The 16,160-nt window shown below is 40.4% G+C and overlaps 1 protein-coding gene across 1 annotated transcript in view; it reads right to left on the bottom strand.

Annotated features, from left to right (window-relative positions):
• cacna1da (calcium channel, voltage-dependent, L type, alpha 1D subunit, a) overlaps positions 1-16,160 on the bottom strand; it is a 53,544-nt gene that overhangs the window by 19,086 nt on the left and 18,298 nt on the right. Inside the window, exons 4-27 of the mRNA XM_063910651.1 lie at positions 14,021-14,199; positions 13,404-13,556; positions 13,005-13,201; positions 12,537-12,640; positions 10,977-11,143; positions 9,316-9,390; positions 7,577-7,664; positions 7,303-7,329; positions 6,656-6,816; positions 6,067-6,292; positions 5,756-5,963; positions 4,945-5,065; positions 4,727-4,814; positions 4,595-4,625; positions 4,353-4,507; positions 4,121-4,250; positions 2,759-2,818; positions 2,623-2,682; positions 1,228-1,334; positions 932-1,019; positions 731-838; positions 588-640; positions 346-492; positions 3-204 (exon numbers count right to left, since the gene is read on the bottom strand). Coding sequence (XP_063766721.1) covers positions 3-204; positions 346-492; positions 588-640; positions 731-838; positions 932-1,019; positions 1,228-1,334; positions 2,623-2,682; positions 2,759-2,818; positions 4,121-4,250; positions 4,353-4,507; positions 4,595-4,625; positions 4,727-4,814; positions 4,945-5,065; positions 5,756-5,963; positions 6,067-6,292; positions 6,656-6,816; positions 7,303-7,329; positions 7,577-7,664; positions 9,316-9,390; positions 10,977-11,143; positions 12,537-12,640; positions 13,005-13,201; positions 13,404-13,556; positions 14,021-14,199 — 2,935 coding nt within the window. The remainder of the gene's footprint in view (positions 1-2; positions 205-345; positions 493-587; positions 641-730; positions 839-931; positions 1,020-1,227; positions 1,335-2,622; positions 2,683-2,758; positions 2,819-4,120; positions 4,251-4,352; positions 4,508-4,594; positions 4,626-4,726; positions 4,815-4,944; positions 5,066-5,755; positions 5,964-6,066; positions 6,293-6,655; positions 6,817-7,302; positions 7,330-7,576; positions 7,665-9,315; positions 9,391-10,976; positions 11,144-12,536; positions 12,641-13,004; positions 13,202-13,403; positions 13,557-14,020; positions 14,200-16,160) is intronic.

Consider the following 16,160-nt stretch of genomic DNA (forward strand, 5'->3'; position numbering starts at 1 on the left):
ACCTGATTTTTGTCGAGTTCACAGTTTTTGTACTCTTTCTCTCCTTGTTCCTGAAATGTGACGATCACAAAACCTACAAAGATGTTCATCATGAAGAAAGCAATGATGATGATGTAAATGATGAAGAAGATGGAAATCTCCACGCGGTAGTTGTAAATGGGACCCAGGTTCTCCCTGTTAGAGTCGATTGCCTTGTATAGCAAACTGAGGAGAGAGGAGAACAGAGAGATCAAAACTCACAGGCAAAAATATTATTTAAACTTTTTTACAAGGGGCTAATAACACTGTTTCTGACTCGTATTGTTACAAAGCTTTAATAATTGGATTAAAACATTTGAATCTTACGAAGGCCAGCCTTCAAAGGTGGACACAGTGAACAGTGCCATCATAGCCATGAGGACGTTGTCAAAGTTGAAGTCGCTGTTGTGCCACATCCGTCTGTGGATGGTCGGCTGGTTCACATCTCCATCCTTATACAGGATGTAGGTGCCCCTGTGAGGAAATAACATGTTAATTAGGGGTTAAGACTGAAACTAGGATCACAGCTGCAGGTAATCAGCTGTGAAGAAACACAGAAGAAAACTAACTTGCACTCTTCTGAGTTGGACTTGGCTTCATCTGTGCAGCGGTAAAATTTTCCCTGTGGAGGAAAATGTGAAATGAAACACTTATATTATACAGTGTTAACCACTATGTCTTGCTACATCAATAATGCAGATTAAGTGCTGACCTTAAATAGCTGCACCCCTATACAGGCGAACATGAACTGGAGCAGAGTGGTGACGATCATGATGTTTCCGATAGTTCTGATGGCCACAAACACACACTGCACCACGTGCTGTAACAGAAAAACAAGAAGATGTTGCGGCATCCACCTTGACTGTGGTTGTTATTGTGGCAATCTGCAAGAGACTTCGTGATGAGGTCTCACCTTAAGACCTTTGGCCCGATTGATGGCCCTCAGGGGTCGAAGAACTCGAAGGACCCTAAGAATCTTCACCACTGAGATGGCCGAGGACCTGAACAATGGAAGTCAATGTTGTGATGTCTGGCTAATTTGCATATTCTTTATGTTTTTTAAGAAGCGCAGGGAAATGCAAACATGAATATAAAACCAATTAGTTCCAGCAACAATTGAAAAGAGGATTTTTCAATTGTAGCTGGAACTATTTCATTAAACAGGGCTCAAATCAGAGGGCGGTTGTGTCTGAGTTTAATTGTACTCACTGAATGCCAAAGGAGACGAGGGAAACTCCCACCACCAACAGGTCGAGGAGGTTAAAGTAATTTCTACAGAATGCCCCTTTATGGAGAAAGGCTCCATATGTTGTCATCTGAGGAGCGACAGAGGAAGTTAGAGGAGGAAAAGTAAAACAAAATACACATATTTCATCCAATGCATACAAGACACACACAAAAACAAAGTCACACTGCACAAGACGCAGACACACACATTGTACTGTATTAACATGTCAAATAGGTAGAAAAAGAAATGCTAACATACATCACTCTCAGTCTTGCACACACAGCTCCACACTCTTGAAATCACTCTGATTCGGGGTGGCAACTCAGAGCAGTGAAACAGGAGGCTATATCTACCGTCGCCACCCCCACAGCCCTTAACTACATGAATGTAGTAGTAAGTCATTCATTTCACAATCAACTATGGGATGAGGCAATAAAACATGCATTTTGTTGCCATGATGTCAGGGATTGTTACTACCTGCAAGAACTCTAGGTATAGTGATTGGAAAGTAGAAATGGCCTTGCTGTCACATTCATGTGGACCGTTATCTTAAAGCACATTCCATTATGTTCTTTAATAGTTCAGAATAAGGGGAAGCAGCTCCCAATTAAAACTTCAGAGTTCAGCAGGCAGAGAAGAAAAAACAGCCAAAATAACTCTTCTTCAAATAATAAAAGTAAAGGATTAATTTTCCAAGTGCATGTAAATGTGGAGCCTTGCAGAAAGCTGGAGAGAAGAGAGCGCTAACCAGGAGCTTTGGAGTAAGCAGAGTTGAACTTGGCAGGTTTTTTGCCCAAGCGGCTGCAGACGCAACTCCACATTTCTATGCACTCAGTCAGGGAAAGCAGACTGAACCATGCTCGGCAGGAACATGGTTGGTTTTGCCCCCTCTTTTATGAGTAATCTGAAGAGCAGTCAGTACGAGAGGCATGGAGTTGGCTTTGACTGGAGTTGATTTCAAACACCTCCCTGATGATGACCTCGAACTCAACTTCAGCCAATGCCTTAAAGATGTCTGAACAGCCCATTAAAATGTGTTGCATCGCACAAAGGGTTGCATCATGTTTTTACATATCTCCATCATCAAAATCATTTCAGCGATGACTGCCCGGATGACGTGACACCCATGTGATTATGTAATGTAATGTAGATGCGATGTTTCCTTCCCCCAACTTGAGTTCTTTGATTAGTGTATTTTGAAGAAATCTGTTTGTGTAAGTGTGTGCAAAGTTAAAACTCCAATATTTGCTAAAAGAGGTGCCATGAAGAAAAAAGTAAATAAGAGAAAGGAAACAAACAAGCCAGGTTGTACTGAGTGGCAGGTGACACACAAGGAGAGAATGCAGCAAGGCTCTCGTTGTCATTTAAGGGGTTACCTTCAATACGATCTCAAATGTAAACATACTAGTGAAGACATAATCTGCATAGCCTAGGACCTGGAAGGCAACGAAACGTTTGGAATGTTATTGGGGTACAGTTAGTCACAGCAAGGACAGGGGACATGGCATTTACCTTCAATACGATCTCAACAGTAAAGATAGCCGTGAAAGCATAGTCAAAGTAACCAAGTATCTGCAAAAAGCAACGTACATGTTTAACAAAGACAGTTCATCGTGCAGCTTCAAACATCATATTTAAAGATGAATGAGATAAAATACATCTGAAGAATTTTCTAGGAAGAAGTTGTTAGTATTAAAAACACAAAGCACTTTAATAAGTAGCTCTAATTAAGTCAAAGTACTGCTCCTTGATAGATGAAATATAAGACATATAACCATAAAAGAATGTAATCGACAATGGTGTGTTAATAATCATAAAAATGAACTGCAAATACAACAGAAAGATCCGGCTGCTTGATTGCTTCCTGTAGCAGTGGTTAGCCTCTTATGGAGCTTATAAAGTATACAGTAAATCGCATATGCTTTAAAATATTGTCAACCAAAGTGTAATATAAGTTAAAAACTTCTAGATGGAATTGAACGTTAATTTTATTCCTGAAACGCGACACTAGTTTGACCTAAAGTACATCATTGTAAAATAACCAACGCCTTTTATTTAGTTTTGTATGAGCTGTGTCTTCACAGGCAACATTTTAAAAGCTCTCCTTTATGGTGCATTTAAGGACACACTGTGATTTGTGAGCCATATTAAATTCATAAGCTTTGTTGCTGTCAAACAATTCCAGGAGACAAACCACATTTTTGAAAAGCTTGCTGCTGAGTACATAAACCGCTAGTCATCAATGTTGGAATAAAACAGCCTGAGCAGGTCGCGGACCCCACCATTAAATTTGGACAATGTGTACTTTCAAGCATTTATCCCGGCGTCTTGACACGAACAGCCTTTGTCCTGGTAATTACGCTGTATGTATTGGTATGGATTCTAAACTGCAAGTAATATTTTTGAAATGTATTATCAAGGACATGATGGATGACACAGAAGTAAAAACCTGTTTCCCTTTATCTCTGCTTCTTTTGGCCATCGTTATAGTGTGGAGAACATAATAAGAAGAACAGCAACAGTGCACAAAAGTATTTATGTTTTTCTGATAACATCTCTCTAACATATCATAAAACACACTTTAAATCCTCCTTGGACAACGGTGTTTTCAAGATGCTGCCTCACTTTATAAACTCATGTGGGAAATGCTTTGGAAAATGTTTAGTAATTATCCATTGTATGTATGGTATAATAAATGAGCTAAATCATGCAAAACCACCAGTGTGGTCAACACATTATAACATCACTAAATCTACTAACTACTTAAAATGCTAAATAACAGTCATATTAAATATTTGACTTCAGCCCTTTATCTCTGCTACACAGGCTGCTAGAGGCCGTCAATGCATTTTAATTGGAGGTTCGTGGACTTACAATATTTCGAGCTGAGAAGTTTCGGATTGGATCCTCAGCAGCAAGAGACACGGAGCTGAGCATGATGAACACCAGGATGAGGTTGGTGAATATGTGGTGGTTGATGAGTTTGTGGCAAAACACACGAAACCTAAAGAAAAAGAAAAATACAGCACAGCCCGAGACATCAGTGTGATAAGAGGTATGACCCGTGTGTATGTGTCCATGTGTGTGTGGCCTGTGTGTTTCATACGGGTTGGTGGTGCTGAAGATGAAGAAGGCGCTTCCCTCAGGGATAGGGGTGATCTTTTCCTTCTTTACCAGATCAGAGATGACCGGCCGAGGCCCAGATGGAACTTCTGGATCCTCCTCGTCCCCTGCAGTGTCGTCATTCTCCTCCTCTTCCTCCTGACAGAAAAGCAGAGTGTTTTAAAGTGTGTTTGACTTCTCGAAATGTAAAGATATGTAACTGTTTAATTCAGAAAGTAATAATACCTTTTCCTCTTTATCGTCATCCTTTTTGTCCCTGTAATGAACATATATATTGTTATAAATAATGGAGAGGAGTTTGAGCATACATCTGAGCATGTTTGCCACAGAATGACACGGTAGGAGATCAGCTGTCACCCTTTCTTGTCGGCTTCGTCTGTGTTGAGAGACTCTGCATCTGCCAAGTTGTCCACAGCGATAGCCAAGAACACATTCAGCAGAATATCTGAGTAAAGTGTTCGGTAAAGGACAAGGCTTTTTGTAAAAACGCTTCTTTATATCTTCCATTAATAAAAAGAGGAATGTAGGTTAACTTCTCTCAGTTTCAGTAGTTTTGCGTGTGTGATAGAGGATACAGTTTCCGCAGATGAAGAGGATGATGAAGTAGAAGCACACAATCATCCCAGAAGAGGAAGGGCCTCCGTACGCCATGATGCCATCGTACATCACAGCGTTCCAGTCTTCTCCGGTCAGGATCTAAAATATATCGGAATATTTATTTTGTGAGAATCAACAACAGGCGTCTCACGTTTATGGAGGGCACGTGTTGACGTCACAGGCCACAACCCTTCAATCCCTGCTGAAAGGCTATAATAAACCCATTAGAGCTGCTTTAAGCTAGCCAAATCTACTCCATGCATTTTATAGATATGAGAGTGCATTGTTTTATAATCAAAAATAATCTTTGGGACATGCAGAGAAAGGTTGACATAACATTAAGATGAATGTAGAGACAATGTTTGGCACAAGTCTATTAATTTCTCTTTAAACACCAACCAAAATACTGAATATATATTAAGCAGTACGTTTGGCAGTTTGGGTTGACGGACTATGACAAACTATGTGAAAGTGACTCTTCCTTAATTACACCAAACCTTTCCTGGCATTTCTTTACCACTACTCTCTGCAGTGAGCCAATACTCAGCGATATATCAGCCATATTGATTTATTGCTCTGGCTCAGTTTCTCTCCACCCTTCAGCAGTCTGTAAAACCTCTTACCATAATTATTTCTAAATCTGATCACACAACAGCGTTTATCATTTTTATCTGCATTTTAAATGTTTTTTTCCACAGGATGCACCAATGGGCAAAAACTGATTGTTAGCTTTTCAGAAGGGGGGGTACTTTGGTAAAACAGTTCTGTCGTAATCTGAGCAGCACGTACCTGAAACACTGTGAGGAGGGCTTGGGGAAAGTTGTCAAAGGTACTCCTCTTGGTCTGGGTCTCGTCAAAGTTGAACTTTCCACCAAAGACCTGCATGCCCAGCAGCGAGAAGATGATGATGAAGAGGAAGAGCAGCAGCAGCAGGGAAGCGATGGACTTCATGGAGTTCAGCAGAGACGCCACCAAGTTACTTAGAGACTGCCAGTGACTGAAGTAGAGGAAAGATAATGAGACAGGTGATGAACTCGACACACACACACACACACACACACACACACACACACACACACACAGCATGGTAACAGTCTTACCGTGTGACCTTGAAGATCCTCAGCAGGCGGACGCAGCGGAACACGGAGATACCAAGAGGAGACATGATTTCCAGCTCCACCAGGATGGTTTCAGTGATTCCTCCGCACACCACGAAGCAGTCAAAGCGGTTGAACAATGACACAAAATAGGCCTGTAGCCCAAGACTGTACATCTTCGTCAACATTTCACACGTGAACAGGGCTAGCAGCACCTTGTTGGCCACATCTGAAACCCAGAAAGAAAGAGATAACATTATGTATAATAGATTATAGAGGGCTTAGGATGCACAAAATAATCGATTCTGTTAAAAACAAACACATTTAATTATAATTATATAAATAAAACAGAAATTCATAAAATGTTCACTAACATTTCATTTTTATTATACATTCCCATTAAAAAAATTGAAAATTGGAAAAATCTGCAAAAATATCCATCATCACAACAAGCAATGTTAAGAAATCCTTTAAGATGTATGTTCTCCTTCTCCCACGGTTTCCACTTCATTGATATGAAAAAAGTGGATCATTATAATATTAATAATAATAACAATAAAAATAATACAATAACTATAATAATAAATCATACCCTGCACTTGTGTCAGCCACATGGGCTGGTTGTAATGCTCTGATGATATGGTGAGCGTGTTGAGGAACACCAGGATGATGACCAGCCAATAGAAAGGCACCGATTTGACAGCCAACCGGCACTTCCTTCGGCAGAACCTGTTCCAGCGACGCCAGCGCCGACTGCAGGAGGAGAAAGAAACATCAGTACGACGAATAACCCTAATGTAAAACGCTTTGCTAGGTAAATGTTTAAGAAGGGCACAGGACTTGGTCACAATTATTACAGTTCAAACAATAGAATAAATACATCACCTCAGTGTTTCATAACAAAATCACTACAGTCTGTATCCAATAATAAGAAGAATGCAAAGGAGTGAGGGAGAAGAGCCACGGGGGAACTGCATCAATACTTTTTTGCAAGTCATACGTTACAGTAAATGAGGTGAAAAATACTGCGCAAGACTGTTCTCTAAAAATACCTTTAGGTACATGCTGACTTTCTAAAAGCTGTTGATTTATCATCCTCAGTAAAGACTCATTAAAATACAGTAAAATGAAAGCCAAGCACTTAAAAATGAAAATCTGTATAATCTAACGCTGGGCATGAACCCCTATAGCAAAAGCTGTATGCACCATGCCGAGACAAAGACTCAAGAAGATACTGACCTGAACTTTGACTTTGAAATTTTTTGACTGAAAGAAAGAAGAACGTCAAAGTTTACAAAGGAAGGTTGAAGCAGAGGTTTGTTAGGCATAGAAATGGTCCATCTGCAAAAGTCAAAAGCATTATAGAATAGGAAGTCAATATAAACATGCAAAGTTTTATTGTGGCTGCTTGTCCTGTAACCTGAAAAGCAGCGCTCCAGCCAGCTATCTGTTGTATCTTAATTCTATGTAAAAACAAGTGTTGTTTTTGAGAATGTTTGTTTGTAGTTCTCACCACAGAGGTCCGCAGCATGGTGTCTTTTCATCCTCCCCGTTTTGGTTCTCTGTGTTCACAGATTCTGTTTCGCTCGCTGGAACGCTCGCTGCAGCAGCAAATAAAGCAAACAATTACAAAATAATACTCGCTTCACTGTGGCACCAGATTCTTCAGATAGAGTCAGTGCAGTGCCTCCAGGGGCAAGAAAAAAATAAATCAGAAAAGGCCTTTATCATATCACGTTATTCTGACAGGAATTTCTTCAAATTTAAGCAAAAAGAGACACTGAAGGAACACATTTTAGTGATGAGCTGAGATTAAAAAATGTTTCATCATGCTCCCAAGCCTATGTGCGTCAAAATGATTTGGTAATTATTTAAAAAAATAAGCAATGATTGTATGTCATTGCTAAACCACGTTACAGCTGCAAAACTTTGGACCTCATAGAGAGGAAGGAGCTTAGCGCTGTGGCTGTGCATCACTGTCATCATTAGTATCATTTACCAAGTGCTGAAAGGGAGCTGACACGGGACAGGCGAGTGGACAGCTGCTCTATGAGGGCTGACTGATGCAGACAATGAGGGAGCAGAGGGAAGAGGGGAGCAGGCCAAGGAGGACAGAGCTCTTAAAGCTGTCTCTGAAATGCTACACTCAAAGTACTGCCAGCGCTGCGGAAAGACTTTCTGCACAGACAGATGATTAACTGTGCGAAACGCCTCAGTGCTTTAACTCGTGTGAGGGAGCGTGGTGTGTGCCGCTGCTTAGCTTATGTAGACGTGTTGGCTTTGATTCCTGAGCGGTCGGACAGCTCTCAGCTCTGAAAATAGTGCTGACTGCTGGAGTAATGATCTGGGTTTAGCCCTGTTTCCTATATTCATACTGAGCCGCTGCTTTTGAAATGGGACATGGAGAGGAAACGGGGCGTGCCTGCTATCGAACGCAGCCACACTTTATTCCATATAAGACTAACTTAATAGTAAAATATGTGCTTTTGTATTTAGAAACAGAGGGCTTTTAAAAAAAAGAAAAAGTGAGAAAAAAAGGAGAGGACAAAAACTGGAAAAGGCTGTGATGCTCGGACACAAAAGGTTTGACAGAATAGTAAAGCACAAAGAGATGCACAGCAATACACTCACACAGTCTCACTCAACACACACTTCATGCTCCAACTGGGATCTTTATTGCAACTGCTGCTTGGACTTCGGATTCATTTCATGGTTTTTACAATGGCTTGTATTCACCAATTATGAGTGTTTGTAAGGATCAATGATTCTTCATTGACGGATTGTCAGTCGCTTTGGATGAAAGCGTCAGCTAAATGATATGTAAAATAATAATAATCACTTAAACGAGAGTTGTAAATTATTGTGTTTGTTTTTGGGCAGCAGCAGCAACAGTAAGAATCTGGCACTTTAAGTTTATGGTTATAATGCATATGAGGTTAGTAGTTTTTTGTGTTAATTCCTGTCCTGCCTGTTGCACCATGAGTTAATCGAAGCAAATTCAGTTTTTTGTAAAGGTAAAAAAGCTATCTCAACATTATAATCTTTATAAAAATAGAAAATAAATTCTGAAGAGTTCTAGTCTGATCTGATTCTGGTCAAATGATTGAGTATAAATTGACAAATGTTCTGGTATCAGATTAATATGAGCATCAAACACTCGCATGTACACGCACCCACACCCGCACACCCACACACACACACATACACACACATACAAGCAAGAGAACACTGGAGGGAAACCACAGGATTTACCATGAGTGTCGGACGACTGGCTGAACCACCCAAACCTTCCTTTCTTCTTCTCAGTAAGGTCAGCCAGAGTCACCCCTTCATGTGTAATGCATGCAAGCCCATGCATTCAGACACAACGGCACAGCAGAGGGACATGGGGGGCGAGAATGGGCTGCTATCAAAATGGGTCAGAGCAGACAAGCACCACAGGACAACAACAGTATTCAAAATATCAATATCCGACAATGACAAGAGCAGCAGGAGCCACGGGGGGCTGGGGACACTGAGGAGGGCAGAAGAACAACACGGAGAGCTGTTAGTCACTGAAGGCGCCTGCAGGTGACGAGGCCCTGCGCTAACATGTCACAGTGCTAAGTAAAGCATTTCCATGACGTGTTAGCCGGGGATCGTCATGTATCGTCGAGAACACCAAAAGCCGGGATAGGTGTTGAAGTAAAGCAGTATGGACCTGCCTCCCGTCACACAGAACCTCCGCGGATAAAGGAGCCTAAACTTTAACTCTATATGACTAGAGGAAAAGACAGGTGGGAGAGGCGACAGTAAATGGACAGAGTGCATTCAAAAATGAGGGGGGAGATCGTAATGAGCAGACAGAATGTAAAAAAATAAAGATCGTACAACTCAAACTAAAGGTGCATAATGTTGAAGTTCTGCATCACGTGCTGATTATATAAAGAGGATTTGGATTAAGAGTTTCTCTACTGCTCAAGTAACATCTTTTTTCCTCTTCTCAGATAAACTGTAATGGTAGTCGCAGCGTGTTCCACTTCTATCAGTGAGTTCCATCGAGCATGAAGATAAGAACAGTCTGTACCGCTCTGCTTCAAACACCTCATGCATCTACAGTATGTCGCTATGAAAATGTATGTGTTCTTTGATCACGGTCAGGAAAGTCTCGCTGAGTATAGCTGAAATATTGTTCATCATTATGGGAAAATTCCATCATGAATTGTATATAAATTGTTAGGTTTTCAACTTTAGCTGACCTTTACCTGCAGCTATGATCGATCAACAGGCTTCACCTATTTCTCCTTCACTCAGTAATTTCCTACAATTCCCATAATGACTTTCCAAAATCAGACCAACATAAAGTCTGCAAGAACTTCAATATGGATTATTTTTCCTTTCGTATGTCAGTGGAGAAGAATGATGTCCTCTCCGGTGGATTTCTTCTTGCTGTACATGATTCTTAAAACAGCAGCAACATTGTAGGGCTAAAATAGGAGGAAGTGTTTTAGATTTTATGTTCGTTTCTACAAATAAATCCTGCTGTTTCTGTGCTAGATATGTCTAAACACGATTCAACAGTTATCTAAGGCATAAGAAGAATAGAGCTTTATCACCCCAAATAGACACAGGCATGCAAGCATTGGTTTGGTTTTAAACAGTATAATGGGATACAGTATTTCTCTTCAAAATCTAAAACATCACCTCAACCTAACCTAACTTATATTTTTTTTAAATAATACTCCAACTATGACACATGAAAGATTTCTAAAAAACTACTGCATTTCATTATCATATACAAACATTCGAGCCAACAATGACAGCGGGATAGATTTCTCGACGTGGCACTAACACACTTGATCAGTTTGAAGTATTGAATGGCTTTTGAGGTGCTAGCGCAGCATTTTCTGGGAGGAATGAGATAAGGTGCTTACGGTTGCGCTTGGTCTCATCTGCCTCATCCTCATTGTCCGGGTCGATGTCCTCGGCCTGAGTGATCCAGTCCAAGTAACCCTTCAGATCCTCCTCCAGCTGCTGCTTCTCGCGCAGCTTCTGGAAGTCTCCTCGTGCTTTGGCTTTCTCTCTCTCCTTGGAAAACTCTCTGGGTTCGCAGAGGGACACATAGACCAAACAGGAAGACATACAAATACAAAAGAGTGCATGAATGACCAAAAAACACACAGAGAGACTTACTTTCACTGCAAAAAAGAATGTATTTTTACACATAATGGAAGAGTATTCCTTCCAGTATTTAAATAATTGGCATTATTAAGGTATTTTTACTACATTGGATTATCATTATCTACATATTCACACTTTAAACCCAGCTTTTAAATGTCTTGTGTGTTGTTATTTTTTTAACCCTAGCCACTGGAGGGAGATGTACACCTTTGAAAGCGAACACAGCACTATATTTAGATCCCGACAGTACAGTAGCGTATCCTTCAGGCAGCGTCTTAATCATACAGAAAAGGCAATTTAGGTGGACAGATGGCTTCAAGACACACAATATTTGCACCACATCTGAATTCAAAGATTATATAAAACAAAGATTGTTGAAACTAAAATATGTAGGGATCCAGAAGACGACATGTAAATATATTCAGTGAATATTGAGATATAGTCAGTACTGAGAGAAATGTGTATTTAAACTGTGATAATTAAAAAGACAAAAAGCAAAGCATTTAGGAAGCTAAAATAAATGATGCCAGTCTAAAGAAAGAGACTTCAAGAGTGTCTGTATTGATGACTCTGTTAACCTTGTTGGCTTTTTATTTTTAAATCAGGCTTTTTTGGCTGGTCAACCATCCAGAGTTAATTCTACTGTAATACCCCACCCCCACTCCACAGAGCTGGGAAAGCAAACTGGGGTTTGAGAGAGCTTAGGAGCGCAGAGGGAGTGAAGGGCGAGGAATAAGATTAATTTCTCTCTCAGGAGGTTTGGTGGGTTTGAGGACGGGGAGGGAGAGGAGACGCTCACTTTGCAGTTGCCGCGGAAAGGACGTGATAGTTTTATGCCAACAGAGGTCAGAGAAGAATGCCTGAGAAAGAATATTCATTTATCTCGTGGTCTTAGCACAGAATAGACAAAGTAGGGTATAATATTTTTATATTTGTGTATAAAGATTGTCAGGATCCTTATATCCAAAGCCTCTGCAGCACAGCCTTACTTATTAATAGGCTAACACTAAATAGTAAGCAGTGCCGGAGTGCACAACAAAACACTGCACACGCTTTGCACACTGCAATCCAAAACCACTGCACAAATTTCCTCTTACCCACTTAGCACACCTAACACAAGGTTTAACACGAAAAAGGATCCCAGTATGATCAGGCTAACAAAATAAATCCAGGGTGTTTCCCAGCCGATGGCGTCATTGACCTACAGGAGCCAAAAGTAGCCGGTTAACAGACAGAAACACAAAAAGAGCAGAGACCCTCCAGCCTGAAATCAAGCAGAAGGTCTCTGTTTGCAAAGAGAGGAAGGTGCTTACCCGCTCAACACACCCAAAACCAGGTTAAGAACGAAAAAGGAGCCGAAGATCACAAGACTGACAAAGTAAACCCATGGAAGTTCAAAGCCCATAGCATCGTTCATCTGGAGGAACAATCATCACCACAGAGGAAGGAGAGGAGTAGGAAGAGAGGAAGAAAAGAGTGAAACAAACTGTTAAAGGTAGTAATCAGAAAAAAAGAATAGCTTTTCGTTCAGATGAAGAAGAATAGAGATCTTTGAGGAATATTAAAAGTAGCAGGACAGCATGTCACTGTTGTTGTGAGTTGTTGAATGCATTCAATCTGTTATTCAATCAATCATATCAGAGTGATAAGAGCTGCCTCAAGAAGTTTTCAGCTGCGTCACCATCACAATGTCAGTCACATATTAGTCTGATGTGAGAAGACAATTGATCTGAAGCCGGCTGGCAGTCACAAGATATTGAACTGGGGACGCAGAGACTCACCCAGTACAGCACGTCCGTCCAGCCCTCCATGGTGATACACTGAAACACTGTCAGCATAGCAAACAGGAAGTTGTCAAAGTTAGTGATGCCTCCGTTTGGACCTTGCCAGCCTTCCCTGCATTCGCTGCCGTTGATGGGGCATTGCCGCCCGTGCCCTGAGATCGCACATGGAGCTGGTTCCTCTTCTGCAAGCGCGTCTAAAGAAGAGAGCATCATAAGAATTGCAGGAAATTACTGTTGTTCAAATTTTGGATTATTTTAAACAGGGGTCTCACACAGTATCTGGAGTCATCATACAACTTTCTAGCAAGACTGTAATATTAGCAGGTGTATGTGAGGTGAGTAGAGTAGAACGTTTACTCTGTTGAATGTGTAAGAAAGATAATCAAAAGGGCTTACCTGCACCAGGCAAGAAGCAGGTTGCGTGCATTTTACCGATGAAAAGCTCCAGGCCAATAATAGCATAGATGATGATAACAAACAAGACCAGGAGGGCAATGTGGAGCAGAGGGACCATGGCTTTAATGATGGAGTTCAACACCACCTGTAAACCTAAGCAAGGCAGAAAAATAAACATTGTATATGAAGCTTTGCTGCACTTTGAACGCACAGTAATGTAACAGACAAATATCTGCTGCTACTTCCTACCACTCTCTACCCTCTGCCATTATTGCAAAAAAACATTCTTGTAAAACATGATGGTTTACATTACAAAAGTATTAAATCTACATGTTTTACATTAAATATGTGCAGCAGTGGAAGACGTACTCAGATCTGTTACTTCAGTAAAAGTACTAAAAGCACACTGCGATGAAAAGACTCCACCCAAAGTAAAAGTCCTGCATTCAAACCAATTCCATCCAGAGTAATAATATGTAAACCACAAACTCACAATTTAAAAAAGGGACTTTCAATGGCTAAGTCTTTAAACAATATGAACAGAAAATACTGGTAAACTGTATGTATTGGGTATGGCTGAGTTGTCTGTGTGTGGGTTTAGGCAGCTCAGTACTTACTGGGTACTCCTGAGACCAGCCGCAGGGGTCGCAGCACACGAAAGGCTCGAAGGGCTTTAACATCGAATCCACCTGGTTTTCCTCCATGTCCCTGCATTGACGGATGGTTAATTTCTCCTTCTGCTTCGACTTCTACCTTATCTTCTTTGGTCAAAAGCTCCAAGACAACACTGAAGAGTCTGTGAGAACACAAAAACCTCACAATATGAGTCTGCTGAGGGAAACCTGCTGTACAAAATACAACGCGTTTGCTAAAATGTTGTTTATATTATATCGTAGGGTGTACTTATATTATGAGAGTAAAGCTGAAATGGTCTGTCTATTGATCGATTTTAAGTTGACTGACAGAAAATTAAATCAGCAACTATCTTGCCATGGTCCAGAGATGAACATGAATTCCTTATACATCTTTCATTGATTCAAGGTTTGCACCCTTATAATAAAGCGTTACCATTACTTTGTACATACTGAAACACAGTACTGTTTTGTATCATCCATAATCGCACATTATATCATTTCCATCACAAATTATTAATAAATACAATTTATCTTTGTACTTACTTACTTTATATTTACTCCCTTAACCAATTGTATTACATATTGTGGCTCATTACACAGCTAATAAATGGTGTAACATCTGGTAAATCAAACTTTTAGCGAGGTAAATTAATTACTGAATCAACCACTACGAAGTTCTCTCACACATGATTTATTATAATTCTGGGACTCTGTAATAAGGAAAACATCTTTAAATTCTTTCCTGGCTGAGAGGGTTTCAATTTAATTGTGGATCCCTCAAAGCATCATTTAGCTGTGAAACTATAACGTAGCATGTGTCATCAGTTTATTTGACAGCCACCCACAAACCGTACTGATATCACCAGCATACAGTTGAGTCTGCAAGAGTTACAGCAAAGTATATTGAATACAATGCACCGATAATGTATACAAATTGGGTAGTTAACACTGTTGTAGTAGCTTTCACATATTTATAGTGTTTGTAAAGCAATGGTGGGTTATTTTAAATATAAAGTCATGGGTGATGCTGAGAATGCATTACAGCAGTATTTTACCCCTTGTGTCTCAATATCTATGCCGATTAAAGTATAAAAACAGCTGAAAAATGTTTCCAAAAGTGGTCTAAAAGTGAAATCAGCCGTAAAAAAAACCCTCACCATGAAAGAGGTCACTGCATTACAGTCAGTCAGACATTCCTCACCTAGCCAAGAGGGGAAATCATCTGGACACATCACATCAAAGCTGTGCACTAAAAACAGTGAATGAAGCTGCCGATGGGAAGGAGTTCTGAGGGCCTGTGAGCGCAGTTTGCTCAGACTTATGTTGTACTGAGTCACAGCTGCAAGACTGCCCGTGTGCCACCGGGGTATCGTTACTCATCCAGTCATGTTCAAAAGGAAAACATATCGACACCTTTACCTCCTTTTTACTCCTCCTACTCCTAAGGAGATCTGCACTCATGAATGTAATGCGTTCTTACAGGGTTAACAAAGCGTATCATCACATCAGGTGGTTTTACCTGCTTAAACACATTTACAACAAATAACTTCAGGAGCTTCATTAATGTACTTCTTCTTTTAAGGCATCCAATAGTTATGATTCATTTCTTTACTGTATTAAAAACAAACAGTTGGAAAACAGAACATCCTTTTTTTCTTCACTCATGGTACTGAGTACAGATATTGAGTATATAGATTGTTAGAAAGCCCACACAATGCCATTATAAGTCGATAAGTTTGTTTGTTGATGTTATAAGTGTCTTTCTTTAATGCTCGCGGTGATTTGAGCTGTTACGTGCGAATGACGTCATAGGAGCTGCCGTGCCTGTGCGCAATCTGAAGATCTATGTTGGAAGTAATGTCTCTGGCTTGTTAGCGTTGCTGGATGCTAGCTTAGTTGCTAACTTCTCTGTATTTGTGTATTTCACTTGCTTGTTTATTACAATTGTATAATTATTTTCTTACATTAATAATGTCATTCCCTTGTTTGTGCTGTTGTTGCAGACCACAGCCACACTTCGCTAACAGCAGGAACAACCTTTATTGAAGATCTGAACTGGGAAAGTCTGTTCTCCGTGTTCTTTTACCGGGACACACCCATCCACACCGTGCCATCTCAAAAC

The sequence above is a fragment of the Eleginops maclovinus genome, chromosome 20 (genome assembly GCF_036324505.1).
Source record: "Eleginops maclovinus isolate JMC-PN-2008 ecotype Puerto Natales chromosome 20, JC_Emac_rtc_rv5, whole genome shotgun sequence".
NCBI classification, from domain to species: Eukaryota; Metazoa; Chordata; class Actinopteri; order Perciformes; family Eleginopidae; genus Eleginops; species Eleginops maclovinus.